A 20,071-nucleotide genomic window follows, 5' to 3' on the forward strand; every position below is an offset into this window, starting at 1 on the left:
TGTAATAGGTAAATTATTATAAATTTTAACTACAAACACTGAAATCAGATAAATCTCATCTGTTTTTTATAGTACAACTTTAAGTGTGTTTTTTTCCCTCCCAGGACATTTATTCAGAACAGCTGGGGATCAACCGTTTAACCTGTCCACAGTGTCGAGTGCCTTCCCAATGGTCAGCCACCCAGTCTTTGGTCTACATTCAGCCAGCTCAGGGCATTCAGAATTTGGTGGTTTGGGGACACTTGGTACACCCACAGCCTTAGCCGCACATCCCCAACTAGCATCTTTTCCAGGTAAACATCTGTTACAAGCAGTGTTCAAGGAAAGGAGGAAAGCTTGAGAATGTTCAAGCAGTAATTTGTCTGTTGAACAAAAGGAATAGTCTAATGCCTGCTGTATTTAAAACTTTGGTACAAGAATTGGCTCAATCCTGTTTATCATGTGCAAAAAATTAAACACCCTAAGTTTGTTAGGTGGCAGAGCAGTTAATTAGATATCCAGGTATTTAACTAGAGAAATAGGTGTCTGTCACAGGACAGAGTAATTCGGGCAAGTTTTTCTCATGTTTTTTGTTGAAGTACAATATACAGAAAATTATACATATTATAAATGTAGAGTTAAATGAATTTTTCTCAGCCTTATTTGATTTTTTAAAAAATTACTTAGTGTGAAACTGAAGTTGTTTTGTATTTTTACACCCCTATTTCAAGTTCTCACTTTTCTTCACCATGAGGAAAATAAGCTAGACTCTTACCTTTCTTTATTTTTCTGTTTTTTGTTTGTTTGTTTTGTTTTTTTCTGAAATGGAATCTTGCTCGATTGCCCAGGCTAGAGTGCAGTGGTGCAATCTCAGCTCACTGCAACCTCCTCCTCCTAGGTTCAAGCAATTCTCCTGTCTCAGCCTCCCGAGTAGCTGGGATTACAGCCACGCACCACCATGTCTGGCTAATTTTTGTATTTTTAGTAGAGACGGGGTTTCGCCATGTTGGCCAGGCTAGTCTTGAACTCCGGATCTCAAGTGATCTGCCCGCCTCGGCCTCTCAGAGTGCTGGAATTACAGGTGTGAGCCACGGTGCCCAGCCTGTTTTTCTGTATTTGATCAAAACAACTAGAGAGTTGTACCACTTACATGGCAAGATGACCAGTATTATCCAAAATTCTATAGATTATGAGGATTTAGTAGTTCAGTAAGACATCAGTTAATTAAAACTTTGGACAGACATGCTTTAATTTGTTATATTATCTTGAAAGCCTAAATTTGAATGTGTTTTCTGTAGATATAATTTGACTTTAATAAATTTTAGTAAGGTCTGCATGTATTAGTGTATGTGAAATAACTTAAAACATTATAGCATAATTCTAGAGACAAATAGGCCTGAATTTAAATCTGGCTTTGTTATTTCATAGCTGTGTGACCTTGAACAAATTATCTGACCTCTTAGCATCAGTTTTCTCATCTGAAAAATGAGGATCATAATAATAGTACCTGACTTACAGGGTTCTTGTGAGGATTAAAGGAGTTCAGTCATACTTAGTGCCGAGTACAGTATCTGGTGCACATAATTAGTCCGTAATTGGTAACTATCATTATTTTATTTTGCCTACTTTAATGGTTAATAATTTATCAAATGTTTTCTTAAAAGGAAAGAAGTGTTTTTAAAACTATATGTAGAAAGGATAGATGGTTAAATGTATATTTCAAGTACTATTTCTTGAGTCATATTACTTCTTTAATTCAGTTGTCTGGGAAGCAGGGATGCTGAGGAGGAGTATTGTGAGTAGATAGTTAAAGAAGTCATAAACCAAGTTTTAACATTTCCTTCAAAAATATTAATAGGAATTTATTCAGTTTCTAGCATGGTTGCTTAGCAAGATAAGCATTCCACAGATATTTACTGAAATATAAGTATCCGAATTTACTGAATAAATATCAAAATAAATAACAATATAGATAGTGATATCTTAAATATTTGTATTGTTTTATCATGGCTTATTACACTGTTGCTTTTGAACTTTTCTAAACCACAATGTAAATACTATATTATTAAAATCAAATATCTTTTGTACTAGAATGATGGTTAACACATTTAAAAAATTACTCATCTGGATTTCAATAATGTTGATACTTCTGTATAGAAAAAAATTTGATAGCTTCCTCAGCCAAAATAAATTATTCACTTATTCATTGAATGCACAAAATTCTTTGGGCGTCTACTATGCTCTGCACACAAGGCCAAAAACAGAAGAATAAACATAGTATATTATATTATATGTTGCTTACAGTTTTTAGGAGATAAACAGACAATTGCAAGACAGAGTCTTTAGTGATAAAAGTATGCCTAGATGAGCATACTTTTTGCCAGATGGGCATAGATTATGCCTAGTTTTCAAAGATTCATTTTGTTTAATTTGCAGTTTCATACAGTAACTTAAATATAAATTTTCTATAATTGGCTTTATTCAGAAGGGTGACCAAATTGCCAGACTTTTAAATCACCCAGTAAATAAATGAGAACAAAACAGGAAGATATCACTAGGAATTTTTAATGAGGAATAATTTATTTTTACATTTTCTGTACTTTCTAAAATATTATGCATTTCAGATTAAATCAATAAATATAAAATTATTTAATGGATATTAGCATAATAAAATTATTTCCATTTTATATTGACATAGTATTTCATGGTAATTTTTAAAATATTTGTAATTTTTTTGGTAATTAATTTTAATACTAAATTACCATGAATTTTTGCAAAGTATTTTTGGCTCTATCAAGTATGAACGATTTTTAAATTCTGCTAAATCTTCTAGGTTCAAATTGACATCTATTATGTCCTCTGAAATATTATTAATAGACTCTTTGAGATAAATATGTCAAATATTGGCTGGCCATGGTGCCTCATACCTGTAATCCCAGCACTTTGGGAGGCCGAGGCAGGCGGATCACTTGATGCCTCACCAACATAGCCAAACCTCATCTCTACCAAAACTACAAAAATTAGCCAGGTATGATGGTGCATGCCTGTAATCTCAGCTACCCTGGAGGCTGAGGCAAGATAATCACTTGAATCCAGGAGATGGAGGTTGCAGTGAGCCCATGTCAGGCCACTGTACTCCAGCCTGGGCAACAGAGCATGAATCTGTCTCAAAAAAAAAAAGTTAAATGTTGCTACTATGCTGTTCTTTCTTTTGAATATACTTAGAAATTTACCATATGCTGATTTATGTAATCCTTATTTTGTATTTTTCATTTTATCAACAAGCTGATTTGTGACTAAATTTTGTTTATTTTCCTAAATTTGGAAGACAAGCTTGTCACTTAACAAAAATTATTTCCTATGAAATAACATCAGACATTTGTAAAGTTTATATTCAGAAGCTCTACCATTTGCATCTTTTTATTTAACTAATCTTATTTTCTTATTTTGTATTTTCTTCTGTGGTGTCAGGTTATTTATAACACACATTTTCCCATTGTTTTCTCTAATCTCTACTGTGTACTTATTTACTTTTTTTTTTCTTTGAGAGAGTTTCACTGTGTCACCCAGGCTGTGGAGTGCAGTGGTGCGATCTCAGCTCACTGCAACCTCCACTTCCCAGGCTCAAGTGATTCTTGTGCCTCAGCCTCCGCAGTGGCAAGGATTATAGAAGTGCACCACGACACCCAGCTATGTGCTTATTTACCATTGACATTCTCGAGTACTTTTTAAAATGTTTTTTTCTGAGTTTGATTATGTCTAAAATATTTTAATCTTACTAGACTTTGATTACCTTACCAATTTTTTGGTTGTTTACAAAGTCTTTGAATTCCACTTTCATTACAGACTCTGTGTTAAATTATATAAATATCTTTGGGAAACCTCAGTCCCTCCCTGCTTTTTAAAATTTCTTATAGCGACACGGTCTCTCTCTGTTGCCCAAGGCTGTTCTCAAATTCCTGGCCTCAAGTGAACCTCTCACCTCAGCCTCCCAAAGCTCTGGGATTACGAGTGTGAACCACTGTGCCTGGTCCTCAGTACAGTAACTTTTTATCAGCTAGGCAGAACCTAGCTTTCAAACCTATAAATAACAAGATTCTGACTGTGCTGATACAAGCCCAAAACACATACTTTTTCTTCCTATCTAAATGTACATCTTTCATCTAAACAGTGGATAAATGATCAATGCTTTTGTATAGTTATTCTTGATTCAGTTCCCACTGTTCAGGCATGGCTGAATATACATTGGTATCATTTTACTAGTAACACCTTCCTGCAGTGCAGAAGAATAGCTTTTGCAGTTTTCTACTTATACTGTTTTTCAGACTTTTGAAACTGGCAGCTACCATGAAAATTTCACTTTTCTTTTAAACTACAGATTTTGCCATTAGATAATGAAGGTGCATACCACTTTACATTCTATTTTTAATGAAGGATATTCCTAGAAAAGTTTTAACGATTATATAATACAATAGCCTGACAATTTTGAGTTTTTCCAGTACTGTATTGTTGTGGGGTTTTTTCCTCTAATGTTCTTATGGTTGTCACAGTCAATGAAAAATGCCCCATATCTTTTGGAAGACTGGTCTGAAAGATAATAACTGATTTGATAATCTAGCAGACTAGCCAGTTGGGGGAGATTGTTTTTGAGATTTTAGATGGGGCAATACAAGATTACTTCATCCTGCCTTGAAAAATGTGTAAAATTTGGCTTATTTCCTTTTCTAAAACTTTAAAGAGACACTCTTTAAGTATTTACCATTTATTGAATGATTTTCTACCACTGGTCATTTTATATCAATAAAACAATCATTGTTATCTGTAATTTATGAGTGGAAGTAAAAACAAAATTCAGGCTTTCATCATTAACTTTAAGGGGAGAGGCTTTATAAATCTTTTATATTTTAATGTGAAATTACTTGTTTTTGAAATCTCCTTTGAGAACTTATTTTTTAGAACATAAAAAGGCCTACTGATTTTGCTGTATTTATGGTTATCTTTAAGTATAGAAGTTTTCTTCCATAAATGTACTTAAGGTATAGTGGATTACAGTAGTCTTATATTATTATTTAGACTATCTGATTTATCAGAGCCAGATTTATATTGTATGTAACTTGAGGAAAGTCTTAACATAGGTTGTAGATGTGAACTTAAATTCTAAGGGTTTAAAACAGATGAGAATGGGGTAAGTCATCAAAGAGTGAAATACTTCTTTCATATTCCTAGTTTTCACTTTCATTTTTTTTTTTTTTTTTTTTTTCTTTTGAGACGGAGTCTTGCTCTGCCACCCAGGCTGGAGTGCAGTGGCCGGATCTCAGCTCACTGCAAGCTCCGCCTCCCGGGTTTACGCCATTCTCCTGCCTCAGCCTCCCGAGTAGCTGGGACTACAGGCGCCCGCCTTGTCGCCCGGCTAGTTTTTTGTATTTTTTTTTTTTTTTTTTTGAGGCGGAGTCTTGCTCTGTCACCCAGGCTGGAGTGCAGTGGCCGGATCTCAGCTCACTGCAAGCTTCCCCTCCCGGGTTCCCACCATTCTCCTGCCTCAGCCTCCCAAGTAGCTGGGACTACAAGCGCCCGCCACCTCGCCCGGCTAGTTTTTTGTATTTTTTAGTAGAGACGGGGTTTCACTGTGTTTGCCAGGATGGTCTCGATCTCCTGACCTTGTGATCCGCCCGTCTCGGCCTCCCAAAGTGCTGGGATTACAGGCTTGAGCCACCGCGCCCGGCCAGTTTTTTGTATTTTTAAGTAGAGACAGGGTTTCACCGTATTAGCCAGGATGGTCTCGATCTCCTGACCTCGTGATCCGCCCGTCTCGGCCTCCCAAAGTGCTGGGATTACAGGCTTGAGCCACCGCGCCCGGCCTCACTTTCATTTTTTAAACTGTGAACTACCTTTATCCTTTCCAAGCTTGAACTCCACAAAGCTGCCAAGTGAAGATCCTTAGATACTGGCCTAATGAGAAGAGTGTTAAGTGTACAAGTTCTACTGTTTAAAATTAGGAAAACAATCAGAAGTATGAGCAATTCAGCAGTTTTGTTCCAAGATGAAACTTGAATTATTTTTGAAATAAAACATAGAAAGCCATTGTGATATTAACTGGAAAGTTAATTTATATATTTTTGTTTGGTTGGTTTGTTTGGTTTTGAGGTGCAGAATGGTGGCGAACAACCGATGCTCATACACGTACAGGAGCAACCTTCTTTCCACCATTACTGGGAATTCCACCACTATTTGCTCCCCCAGCCCAGAATCATGATTCTTCTTCATTCCATTCAAGAACTTCAGGAAAAAGTAATCGAAATGGTCCCGAAAAAGGTATCCACATTAACATAAGTGAAGGGCTATAAATCTTCCATTGTCATATATTTTCATAATGTTCAGGTTTAATACCTTTTTTTCGTTTTTTGTTTTTGTTTGTTTGTTTTAATAGAGACAAGGTCTCACTCTTTTGCCCAGGCTGGAGTGCAGTTGTGTGATCATAGCTTACTGTAGCCTCGTCCTCCTGGGCTCAAGCAGTCCTCCTGCCCCAGCCTCCCAAGAACTAAGGACATGTACCACTGTGCCAAGCTACATTTTTTAATTTTATTTTTAATTTTTGTAGCGACAGGGTCTCTGTATGTTTCCAGATGTCTCAAACTTCTGGCCTCAAGCAATACTCACACCTCAGCCTCCCAAAGTGCTGGGATTATAGGCGTAGGCCACCACACCCGGCCTTAATAACAGTTTTATAGTGTTATGCTAGACCTTTTCACATTTTCTTGCTTAATTCTTACAATAATTCTTTGAGATTAGAAGTATTTTATTTTTACAGCCAAAGTCAAATAAGTTGTTCAAGAAAATACTGCTTACATATGGATGTGGCCTAGTCAGGATTTTAGCCCAATTCCACTGCTTTTTCCTCTGTATTTCATTACCTCCCTATATGTAACCCAATATAGTGTGTTACTTTTTCTGTAATTAAGTGTTAACTTCATTAAAACTAATAACCTAGTACTGTTTTTTAAATGATCACTAATATTTCTGTAATTAATAACTTCTTAGAATATAATTTGAAAATTATAACAACATTTTAGATGGTTTATTATCTTTCTTTTCACTTAAGTGTTTTACAGTGTTTGTTCTAAAAGAAGAACATTTGCATTTCATTATCTTTCTAAACATTTTGTTTAACTGAGGTGAAATTCACTTAACATAATATTAACCATCTTAAGGTGAACAATTTAGTGATATTTAATGCTTTTGCAATGTTGTACAACACCACCTCTATCTTGTTCTGAAACATTTTTATCACTGCAAAAGGAAACTTTATACCCATTAAGCAGTTGCTCCCCATTCCCCTCTCCCTCAGCCCCTGGAAACCATCAGTTTTCACTTTGTCCCTATAGGTTTACCTATTCCGAATATTTCATATAGATGGAATCATACAATATGACCTTTTCTGTCTTCTTTCACTTACCGTGTTTTCAAGTTCATCCAATTGTACATATATCTGCACTTCATTTTTAAATGATGCAATAATATTCCATTGTATAAGCATGTTTATTTTTATTTTCAAGGAGTAAATGGGTCAATAAATGGAAATAATACATCATCTGTAATTGGTATCAACACATCTGTACTATCCACTACTGCTTCAAGTTCCATGGGACAAACTAAAAGTACAAGCTCAGGTGGAGGAAATCGAAAATGTAATCAGGAACAAAGCAAAAACCAGCCTTTGGATGCTAGAGTTGACAAAATCAAGGATAAGGTAAGTTATTCTTGGAAGGACATATATAACAGATGTATATATATAAGATTAGCATTCTGAAGGTCAAATCAACAAAATCTATGGTTTAATTTCTTATGAATTACCAACTTTTATTTTTATAGATATGTGTATTTATGGTGTCAGTACAAGTATAAATAATACAAATAGTAATAATAGATAAAATGTATTGAGAATTTACTGCATATCAACTCTTCTCTAATTGCTTTTCATATAATATATATTAACTCCTCCTTATATCTGAAATGAAGTAGCTACTGTTATTACAAATGGAGAAGCAAAGCACCAAAATAATTAGCCACTAAGTGACAGCCAGGATTTGAGAGCAAGTGGGTTAACTCCAGTGCATTAGAAAAGAGTGAATAAGAAAACCTTTTATTATGGAAACTTTCAAATACACAAAGTAGACAGAATAATCATTTGTACCTATTATTCAGCTTCAACAGTTATCACATCATGGCCAGTTTTATTTCATATATATCCCCAACTTTGCAAGTTATCAATTTATTGCCTCTCAGCTCTAAATAACTCTTTTCCGGTTTGCCACTTGTTGCAATCTTAGTCCTTGTTAGTAGACAGTCCTGGAAGAACACTGGAAGAAGATGGTACGTCTTTTTCTTCTTCTTTCTTCTTTTTTCTTCTTTTCTTCTTTCTTCTTCTCCTTTGACAGGGTCTGACTCTGTTGCACTGGCTGGAGTGCAGTGGCAGAATCTCGGTTCACTGCAACTTCCACCTCCCAGGCTTAAGTTATCTTCCCACCTCAGCTTCCCTAGTAGCTGGGACTACAGGTGCATGCTACCACACCCAGATAATTTTTATATTTTTTGCAGAGATGGGGTCTCACTATGTTGCCAAGGCTGGTCTTGAACACCTGAGCTCAAGGGATCCACCGCCTCAGCCTTCCAAAGTGCTGGAATCGCAGGCATGAGCAACCACATGTGGCTGGGACTTCTTTTTCTGGTTCTAGTGTTTTCTTCTTTTAATTATGCTGTGGCTGCCAATGGGTGGCTTCCTTGCTGGCTGACAGCTTCTCTACTGGTGGTGGCCAGGAGATCCAGTGGTGGTCGGGAGACCCAGTAGTGACTAGTACACCATCTGGTGAGTTTCATTGGCATCTCAGGAGGCAGTTTACTATCAAGTTTCGGAAAGTAGGTAGCTTTCAAGCTAATTTTACTGCCACTGTAGCTGACAAGTTCCCAGCCATGTTTTTCTGGTATCTTAGCAAGCAGTGTTTTATGTGTGTCAGCCTTGACTGTGATACCTCATTGAGTTTCTCTGCCATCCAATGGGCAATAGCCACATCTTCTCCTACAAAGTGTGAAACTCAGCCTTGGGTGAATGAAGGGGTTGGAGGAAAAAGTCCCTTTTCCAAGTTTATCTTTATTTAATTATTCTACCTTAGCCCTATGAAAAGTACATATTCCTACATCTCCTTTGCCTGTATTATTTAGAGGTCACTTTATCCCTCCTAGTAGTTAATCTTCTGTTATTAATCCATAATTCTTTATGTCAAATTTTTCCTGTTCTGATTGTTAATGTGGTTTCTTCCTCCTGAGTAGATCTTGTTGGCTCTTTAACTGGTTCCAGTAGTAGGGTGGGTATGCAGTTTGCAGGTGGTAAATTTATTTCTACATTCTGATCACTCTACACTTTTGGATTCCCTCTTCCATATTATGCCAGAAGCTGTGACATCTCAACTTTATAAAATGTATGTCATCACTGAGTCCAGGTTTCATTTATCTAACCAAGTAAGCTGAGAAGCCTCTAACTATATGACCTAGCATATTATGTATTAGATCACTCTTATCAGTGGATTTGGTCTGCTCCAATTTCTGATTTCTTCTTGAATGAGAAGTCCGAGTTAAAGCCTTGTCATCAGCTGCAAACATTTGGGAAACAACGATAAGAGTTGTGTCTTCTCTTCTCTGTTTTATAAAAACTGCTTTCAGGGCCTGGTTTTCCAGTGGAAGACAGTCAAAAGTTTGTGATCCTACACACATGATGTTCTTCACCATCTCAGCTGTAATATTGTGACAGGAAGCTTCTGATACATCATAACAAGAATAGCAAGATATGGGTAGCCATTGACTGCAGATGACGTTGATCTGAACTTTAAATCTGAGCTACATGCCTCTTATACTCCAATTTGTAATCCATAAGAACTACTTTATCAAACTTTTCTTTATCATTTTTCAAGGCAGCACCAAGCTCCATATATTTTCGAGAACAAATGAAACAAAACTGAACAAATACATTTATTTTCTTTTGCTGAGCATATTTCATAGATATATTTCCTCTAAATCTTTAAATTTCCTTCTCAGTAGAAAACATTTTCCAGAGTATAGCATGCTTATATGAAGACTTGGGGGAAGGCCATCTGGTAATGCTAAGAAGCTTGACAATACCCATCACAAAAATGCAAAAGTACTGTACACAGACCCCAAAACAACCATTTTATTTCCCTTTCAACCCACACCACTGAGCACTCAAGCAAACATGATAAAATATTCTTAATTGTTTCCTCCCAGGGACACAGGTATCAGTGTCATACTCTCCACCTGTTGCTCTTTACCTGCTCTTGGCTCTTCTCCCATAGGATTTGTTTCAATGGCAGTCTCATTAGTGTAAGCACTAAGGGCCTGTCTCTGAGCTGCTGGCAGTTTCTCTGATGCCAGACACTGACTGAAACCATCCATTTCTGATTCCCATACTATTTTGAACCAAATCCCAGGCATCATATCATTGGATGCATTTTTATATGTGCTTCTAAAAGTTAAATGCCCATACTTTTAACCCTTATGCTATCCTACCTCTTAAGGAGTAGTGCTAAAATCAACTAAAATCTCTGGTGCCTCTACAATGTGTAAGGCATTGTACAAGACCTTGGAGGCATGAATATGACACAGTTCCTGTACTTAGTTCTAATGAGGAACCTGCATTGACATTCCTAAACAGAATTAGTGCTGTCATACTAAAAGCTGTTACTAGGAGAACATACTGAAAACTCACAGAGGCACCTCTTTCTGCCCAGTTTTAGAGATAGATTCTGAGGTACCATATTAGTGTCTAAGGCAACTAAGTGGAAATAACATTATAGAGAGATAGTCTATTCAAGTGAGGCATGCTAGAACTTAAGATTTCAAAAGAACAGCACTTTCAGATGATATGTGGTTCAGCATGAGTTTGTGGGAGTGGGTTGTTCAAGTAAAATGGAGATAAAGGGCATTGGAACTAAAGAAGAAAATCCTATACTTTTGCACCCAATATTTTTTCAGTTTTTAAAACTTTTTAAAAAAGTTGCTTCATTCATTCTTTTCATGTGTAGTTTGAAAAAAATGTTCTTCAGCTAATTTTGATACCTTCCATGGGAGGTGGGGTACTTATCTCAGCCATTCTCATTGAAAGTCACTGATTAAGTCCATTCCCCTCATATAGTCTGCATATGCATTTAGAATAAATATTGATATTTTAAATAATTAAATTAAGACTAAAATATACAGCCTGTTAAGAAAAAATAAAACAATTTAAGGTTGAATGAGTTTTATTCCAACTGTCGTACAAGTTATTCTTACCACAGCAACCAAAAAAACCTTTACAAGCATATCTGGTTTTTTATGGTTTGAAAATATTACGTGTTAGGGAATAGTAAGTGGTATTGCCACTGTGGAAAACAGTATGACAATTCCTCAAAAAACTAAAAATTAAATTACCATGTGATTCTGTAATTCTACTTCTGGGTATGTACCCCCCAAAATTGAAAGCAGGGTCTCAAAGAGGTCTCTGTACACCCATACTCATAGCAGCATTGTCCAGAATAGCTGAAATGTAGACACAACGGAAGTGTCTATCAACAGATAACTGGATAAGCAAAATATGGGAGGAGATGCATGTGTATACATACACACATACATACATACATACATACATGTTAATATTATCCAGCTTTAAAAAGGAAGGAAATTCTGATATTTGCTACAACATGGATGAACCTTGAGGACATTATTATACAAAGTGAAGTAAGCCAGACACCAAAAGACAAAGACTGTACTGTATGATTCCACTTATTTGAGGTACTTAGACTTATCAGAATTATAGACCAAAGTAGAACGATTGTTACCAGTGGCTAGCATGGAAGGAGGTGTGCGAAGTTAGTGTTTAATAGATACAGAATTTGTTTTACAAGATGAAAAGAGTTAATAGGTATAGAATTTCAGTTTTACAGGATGGATTCCCATCTTGAAAGGCTCTTCTCTTATGTCCTTGGGTGATTGGCTCTTGCTCTCCCTCGGGAGATGACTACGTATAAAGCAAAGCCCCACTCCACTCCCCAGCACACATTGTCTGTCCAGTTATTCTGTTTTACTCATGGTATTTATCGCTCAAAACATTTATTTAAATTGTTTGTTGATTCTCTTCTTCCAGTTCTCTAAGCAGAACTGGTGTCTGTTTCTCACACCCTTGTATCCCCAGAGACTTGAGCAACTATGCCTGGTACATCATAGCCTTGAATATGTATTTGTTTCGTTGTTAAAAGAAATAAGTATACAGTGAAATGAAAGTTCAAGGAGAGGATTCTGAAAAGTTTTCCCAGAGTGGATGGGGGAAAATTAATAAACTGTGATACAAACCCATCTTTTCCCTATTTCTCTAATACTCACACTTCTCATTGCTCCTTATTTTAGTGAGTGCTAAATGTGTTACCTTATCAAACTAGAACTCTTTACACATGGCGAAAGTACGCTCGGCAGACACTCCCTGCATCAGAATCACATTAAGTGCCCAGTTTAGAAGTGGGACTCAGGATTGTTATGCACCCTAAAGCTTCAGAACCAGCACCTCTGGATGACTATTCCTGGGGAGTATAGTCCCCATTTCTCATGCCACCTTTAAATAAAAAGCTACACACTTATTCCTTGGGCATTTAAATAGGAGTTAATTTTTCTCTGCTAAATCACTGTCACTCTCTTATTTCTTTTCTTTCTTGTCCCTTACTAAAACAAAAATGTTTATTTCCATTTAGGTACCTTATGCTTTTCAGTCTTGCTATACATGCTTAGAAAACTACAACAGATTTTGGTTGCAAAGAAGTAGCTGTTTCTTTGACAAACAAATGGTAGTCTTAATATTAATATATTATTATTTCCCTTTAATCTCTACCTTGTGATCTTTCTCATCTTGTGGTTCCCATACAATTCCAATTCAGTTTCTCATTCCTGCCTTACCTACTTTGAGGGAAGAAAACTCAAGAAATGATGGGAACTATTAGTCTGCTTATTGAAGTATGTATCTTTGAAGGAGGCCTTCTGTTAGCTGGTTTGGAGCAGTTAAAACAGAGTCATTGCAAGGCTGGCTGTGGTGGCTCACGCCTGTAATCCCAGCACTTTGGGAAGCCGAGGTGGGTGAATCATAAGGTTAGGAGTTCAAGACCAGCCTGGCCAAGATGGGAAAACCCTGTCTCTACTAAAAATACAAAAATTAGCTGGGCATGGTGGCGGGTGCCTGTACTCCCAGCTACTCGGGAGACTGAGGCAGAGAATTGCTTGAACCCGGGAGGCAGAGGTTGCAGTGAGCTGAGGTCTCGCCCCTGCATTCCAGCCTGGGCGACAAAGCGAGACTGTGTCTCAAAAAAATAAAAAAACAGAGTCATTGCAAACAGAATATAATGGCGGGAGTGACTATCCTCACTATATGAATGTTACCTGAATCAGTGTTCAGAAGACACAATAAAAAGACTATAGATTTGCAATCTGTAACCGTGGCTTCAATTTGGCTTTCTATTGTAGAGATATATTACTGTATTTCATTCCCCAATCCTGAGTAGTCATGAAAGGATGTATTTCTGTTAAGATCATAACTTTTGTAACTTATTGTTATTCTTTCTATATTTTGTTCTTTATCAGCAAATGCCATTAAATGTTCCTAGATTGTACTTAATATTCTTGCTCCATCATTTAAATGTTTCTCCTTTTCAGTCTTTCTATTGGTGAAATTTTAACTTTCCCTTTGTTAAATAATTATAAATATTTTCAATGTTCTACATGACAGAGCTTGTACTTTTTATTGAGGAGTTCTAAGTTAATTGATTGGTTTGTTAATTTGTTATAATTCATCTCATGATTTTTCCTGTTTTTATCCACTACTATTGTGTGTTCTTGAACACAAAACTTCACATTTATGTGACCTAATGCCACTTTCTACCAGCTTTAGATTTTATTTTTCTTGCAGAGTCTTAACTGTTCCAGAAATAAATATCTCTCTTTATTTTTATCTACCTTGTCTTCTACCTTTTTTAATCTTTTCTGAAATGAAACATAAACAGTTAAATTCCTTGACCCTAACTAAAGCAGCCGCATAAGACTATTGCTACCCTACTTTATCTTCTTTACAGCACTTATTATTATATGGAATGATTTGTTTTTATGTTAAGTATCTGTCTATACTCCCCTATCACCAGCACTAGTAAGTTTCTTGAAGGCAAGAACTCAGTCTTGGACACACCCAGAAAGGTGTGTGTGGCATGTTATAGGTAAATGTTTGGCTACTGACTCACTGCAAAAAGAAAGAAGATTAAATGTGTAACTTTTGATGTATGTGTCCTAGTTGGAATCATTTTGTGAACTGATCTTTTTAGTCTGTCGCACATTTTGAAGATTAGCAGCCATATGAATACATCTACACATATGCTGTATTGATATTTTCAATATTCTACATGACAGAGCTTGTACTTTTTATTGAGAAGTTCTGTCATGTAAGTTAAGTTGATCAGTTTGTTAAATAATTATCCTTACAATATGTGACTTTTTCCTACAATGACATTTTGAGATTGAAAATAGCATTTGAAAATTAAAAAGAGCATACCTTTTATTGAAACTTGAATGTTTTCGAAAAATAAAGTCTTGCCAACTACCTTGTCGTTATCCAGAAACCAAGGAAGAAAGCAATGGAAAGTTCCAGCAACAGTGATAGTGATTCAGGCACATCATCAGACACCTCAAGTGAAGGCATTAGTAGTAGTGATTCAGATGATCTAGAAGATGAAGAGGAAGAAGATCAAAGTATTGAAGAAAGTGAAGATGATGATTCTGATTCAGAGAGTGAAGCACAACATAAAAGTAACAACCAGGTATAATTTTTTTCATGGACAGTATCCAAACATTATTCATATTTAGAAATTAACTGGTTTATCTTGACTCTCAAAGTCTGTAGTTTTAAAGTTAATTATTACTTTGAGCTCATACTTTTGCCCAAGAAAGAAGATGAAGAAATATTTTTAAAGGGACATATGGTATTTCTTCTATGAATTTTTAGATTTTTAGATATTATCATAAGGCATTAGGAACACTTTCAAAGTATCCGTTTTTATCTCCAGGTTTTACTGCTTGATAGTCTTTATCTTAATAGATGTTAGGAACTTACCTTTGCATTTTTATTTCTAGGTGCTATTACATGGTATTTCAGACCCAAAAGCAGATGGACAGAAAGCAACTGAAAAAGCCCAGGAAAAAAGAATACACCAGCCATTACCTCTTGTGTCTGAATCCCAGACTCACTCATCATTCCAATCCCAGCAGAAGCAGCCTCAGGTTTTGTCACAGCAGCTTCCATTTATTTTCCAAAGCTCTCAGGCAAAGGAGGAATCTGTGAACAAACACACCAGTGTGATACAGTCTACGGGATTGGTGTCCAATGTGAAACCTTTATCTTTGGTAAATCAAGCCAAAAAGGAAACTTACATGAAACTCATAGTTCCTTCTCCTGATGTTCTTAAAGCAGGGAATAAAAATACCTCTGAAGAATCTAGTTCATTGACCAGTGAATTGAGATCCAAACGGGTGAGTTACAAATTATTTGTACAAGAATTTTACTACTAGAAACAGATAGAGCTTCTATATTGTCTTATAATACACAAGTTTAAGTTAAATTCTACCCTCATTTTTATACCTTCTTAGTCTCCAGGAATAGAATATGTACATCAGAAAACTAAATGTCTCTGATTTTATATTCATATATGTATCTGTTTAATGTATTTTTGGCAATGCAATCATGTCATTCTAGCTCCCCTGCAACCCATCCCTAAGGTAAGCCCCCACACCCAAGATCTAAGGATTTAGAAATAAGGGGATAAGTATGTTTGAATAAGACAAGCTTCACAATTACTTGGGTTTAAAATTAATGTCCTTTTTTTCCTAATATCAATTTTTTTTTTTTTTTTTTTTTTTTTTTTTTGAGACAGGGTCTCGATCTGTTGCCCAGGCTGGAGGGCGGGGGCTCAATCTCAGCTCACTGCAACCTCCACCTCCCGGATCCAAGTGATCCTGCTGCCTCAGCCTTCCTAATAGCTGGGACTACTGGCGTGCGTCACGACACCAGGCTTATTTTTGTATATTTAGTAAAGATGGGGTTTCACCATGTTGGCCAGGCTGATCTCGAATTCCTGACCTCAAGTGATCTGCCTGCCTCGGCCTCCCAAAATGCTGGGATTACAGGCGTGAGCCACCACATCCAGCCAAATATATTCTTTTTCAAAAAAATGGACTCAAGTAATTTACCTCTATAGTTCTAGAATGTATACATTTTAAGTGTAAAAACCCTTCATAAAGAATCACTTTTCTGGCCAAACATGGTGGTTCACACCTGTAATCCCAGCACTTTGGGAGCCAAGGCAGAAGGACTGTTTGAGCCCAGGACTGTTTGAGACCAACCTCCACCGCATAGTGAGACCCTGTCTCTACCAAAAAAAAAAAAAAAAAAAAAAATTCCTTTGCCATTCTCAATGAATTATATGAAATATAACTTCTACTTACACAAACACTGGAAATGCTCTTCAGAGAATTTTCTCATCTTTGTTTTTCTTGCTGTTGATTTTACTACATAGACTACATTCATATGTCCAGCAAAATTCTAATAATTAAATGAATATTGCTTTGTATTCTAGAATCAGCCTAGAGTAGCAAACCATTATGTTTGAACACAATATTACAAACATTATCATTAGGCAACTTAATTAGATAACACTTGTAGAGCATTTACTGTTTGCCAGCCATTGTTTTAATTGCTGAACATATATTAACTTATAGGTTATAACATCTGTGAGTGCTACTAATATTATCCTCATTTACAGATGATAAAATTGGACATTCACATTAGACTCAACTCTAAAAGATTACCTTCTCTTTGTCAGTACCTGTTATTGAGTTAGAGGTACCTACCTGCATCCCTCATTAGTTCGTTATTTTCTTAAAGGTTACTTAATCATTGAATCCTTCAGTACCCTTACACTGAAGACAATGTAACTTAAATCCATATAGATTGATTGCATACATAGACCAGGAGTGGAATTTTGTAGATCTTATGTCAGCTTTCTTTTATCAACATTTTTTTTTTTAAGGCAGAGTCTCACTCTGCCGCCCAGGCTGGAGTGCGGTTGCGCGATCTCGGCCTCGGCTCACTGCAAGCTCCACCTCCCGGGTTCACGCCATTCTTCTGCCTAAGCCTCCCAAGTAGCTGGGACTACAGGTGCCCACCACCACACCCGGCTATTGTTTTTGTATTTTTAGTAGAGACGGGGTTTCACCATGTTAGCCAGAATGGTCTCGATCTCCTGACCTCATGATCCGCCCTCCTTGGCCTCCCAAAGTGCTGGGATTACAGGCATGAGCCACTGCGCTGGCCCTCTTTTATCAACTTTTATCTGGAGGACTTTTTGTGATCTACAGGGTCTCGGGGAGCAAGAGCTTGGAGGTAGGACAGATTTTGGAACTCGTCTCCTCTTCCCGTCCAAATGGGTTTTTTTTTTTTTTTTTTTTAGGCAGAGTCTCGCTCTGTTGCCGAGGCTGGGGTGCAGTGGTGCTATCTCGGCTCACTACAAGCTCCGCCTCCCCGGCTTAAGCATTCTCCTGCCTCAGCCTCCCAAGTAGCTGCTACTACAGGCGCCTGCCACCACCCCCAGATAATTTTTATATTTTCAGTAGAGATGCGGTTTCACCATGTTGGCCAGGCTAGTCACAAACTCCTGACCTCAAGTGATCTGCCTGCCTCGGCCTCCCAAAGTGCTGGGATTACAGGCGTGAGCCACCGCGCCTGGCACCAAATGGATATCTTAAAGCAGCAAGAGGTTTGCTACTATACAGGTCTCAAATTTCTCTCCATCTCCTTTTTACACATCACCCCTGATTTTAAAAATGATAATATGTGTACTATAAAAGAGCAATTTGAATAAAATATAGAAATCTTTGGCTGTTATTAAAAACTTATTGGTGTCAATATATGGGAAGTGATTCTTTAGAATTACAGTGAGGAACACTGTAATTGTTGCAGAAAATTAAAATACAAAACTAAAGGGACTTTGGTTTTCATGGCCCTTTGGACCTGTATGTTTAGAAGGAAAACTTACTACCTATAAAAAAAGATTACAAAATTATTACATAATTATGTTCTAACAGATGAAACCACTCATTTTTCTGCTGAAAATTTACATCTTGTATATATTAAAGTATTTTATGTAAGAATTTTGCTATAAAATTACATCGAAAAAGTACATCTAACTAGTATAATTTTCTGTAATTTACTGAATAATTACTAATTAAGCACTTTCTCTTTGTAAGATATTGCCTTAGGTACAAATATTTTGTGACAGTTTTTATTTGCAAAGAATTATCTTAATTTCTAAACTAATACAGCATAGTTTTGTTTTTTTTTTTTTTTTTTTTGAGACGGAGTCTCGCTCTGTTGCCCAGGCTGGAGTGCAGTGGCCGGATCTCAGCTCACTGCAAGCTCCGCCTCCTGGGTTTACGCCATTCTCCTGCCTCAGCCTCCCGAGCAGCTGGGACTACAGGTGCCTGTCACCTCGCCCGGCTAGTTTTTTGTTTTTTTTTTAGTAGAGACGGGGTTTCACCATGTTAGCCAGGATGGTCTCGATCTCCTGACCTCGTGATCCACCCGTCTCGGCCTCCCAAAGTGCTGGGATTACAGGCTTGAGCCACCGCGCCCGACCAGTTGTTTTTCATAAATGAAAAAGCTTACATTGCTTACTGCTTGTTAGTTCTGCTGCTTTAAAATATTTAATAAGTATTTCAGGCTGAGTGCGGTGGCTCATGCCTGTAATCCCAGTACTTTGGGAGGCCAAGAGCAGGTGGATCACGTGAGGTCAGGAGTTCAAGGCCAGCCTGGCCAACATGGTGAAACCCCTTCTCTACTAAAAATCCAAAAAAAAGGGCTGGGTGCGGTGGTTCACGTCTGTAATCCCAGCACTTTGGGAGGCCAAGGCAGGTGGATCACAGGGTCAAGATATCGAGACCATCCTGGCCAACATAGTGAAACCCCATCTTTACTGAAAATATAAATATTAGCTGGGTGTGGTGGCATGCGCCTGTAGTCCCAGCTACTTGGGAGGCTGAGGCAGGAGAATCACTTGAGCCGGGGAGGCAGAGGTTGCAGTGAGTCAAGATCGCGCCACTGCACTCCAGCCTGGAGACAGAGTGAGAGACTCTGTCTCAAAAAAAAAAAAAAAAACCAAAAAAACAAAAACATTAGCCAGGTATGATGGCACGCATCCGTAGTCTCAGCTACTTGGGAACCTGAGGCAGCCTTGAACCCAAGAGGTGGGAGTTGCAACGAGCCAAGATCGTGCCACTGCACTCCAGCCTGGGTGACAGAGTGAGACTCTGTCTAAAAATAATAATAAGAAGAATAAATACAATATTTAGTAAGTATTTTATATAACGTTCCATCAGCATTTACACTTGCGAAATCTCCATCACAAATCTTTGCTGATTTGAGTGTTAGGAGCCCAGGTCTGATGCTGACAACACTGCTGATTTTAATTTCAAGGCAATCATTTTCAATGTAGAATTTTACCTTAGATTAAGAAATTCAACTCCTTCTGTTAACTGAAAAGATCTTAATAATTCTGCTCCTGTTTATTTTTATGTAATATTTTAATCATAGTAGCTTAATAAAAATCATGATTGTATTGTTTTCAAGGAGATTCTAATAGTTAAATAAGTTTTTGTTTCTTTATAGACATAAATTTTATGGCTTAATGGTTTATAATCTTTTCCAAGAAAATTGTATTTTTCTAAATTGTTTACTCTGGAACGTTACTATGCAAAGGCACACTAAAGTAGATCCCACAGAATGTTGAATGTCCATTTCCACCAGCTTAGTGTCTTAAATCTTTGCTTCAAAGAAGTTCTTGCTCAGGAAGTTACTCATTCAGCAACCTAAAATTGTTTTTTGAGCATATACCAAGCACAGGGTTCTGAGCAATGTCTTAGGAAGACCATAAAGGTGAATAAATGAGTATTTCTACCCTGAGGAATTTATCAA

General features: G+C 37.0%; 1 protein-coding gene across 8 annotated transcripts in view; it reads left to right on the forward strand.

Annotated features, from left to right (window-relative positions):
* The window catches only part of BAZ2B (bromodomain adjacent to zinc finger domain 2B), a 331,981-nt gene that overhangs the window by 177,633 nt on the left and 134,277 nt on the right, over positions 1–20,071 (forward strand). For 5 of the 8 annotated variants that reach the window (XM_010379122.2, XM_030916307.1, XM_010379128.2 and 2 more), the window contains exons 4-8: positions 105–293; positions 6,124–6,291; positions 7,533–7,726; positions 14,667–14,867; positions 15,181–15,576. In XM_010379122.2, coding sequence (XP_010377424.2) covers positions 105–293; positions 6,124–6,291; positions 7,533–7,726; positions 14,667–14,867; positions 15,181–15,576 — 1,148 coding nt within the window. The remainder of the gene's footprint in view (positions 1–104; positions 294–6,123; positions 6,292–7,532; positions 7,727–14,666; positions 14,868–15,180; positions 15,577–20,071) is intronic. The other 3 variants (XM_030916305.1, XM_030916311.1, XM_030916309.1) reach the window with 2 other exon arrangements.

Source organism: Rhinopithecus roxellana, chromosome 14 (genome assembly GCF_007565055.1).
Source record: "Rhinopithecus roxellana isolate Shanxi Qingling chromosome 14, ASM756505v1, whole genome shotgun sequence".
NCBI classification, from domain to species: domain Eukaryota; kingdom Metazoa; phylum Chordata; class Mammalia; order Primates; family Cercopithecidae; genus Rhinopithecus; species Rhinopithecus roxellana.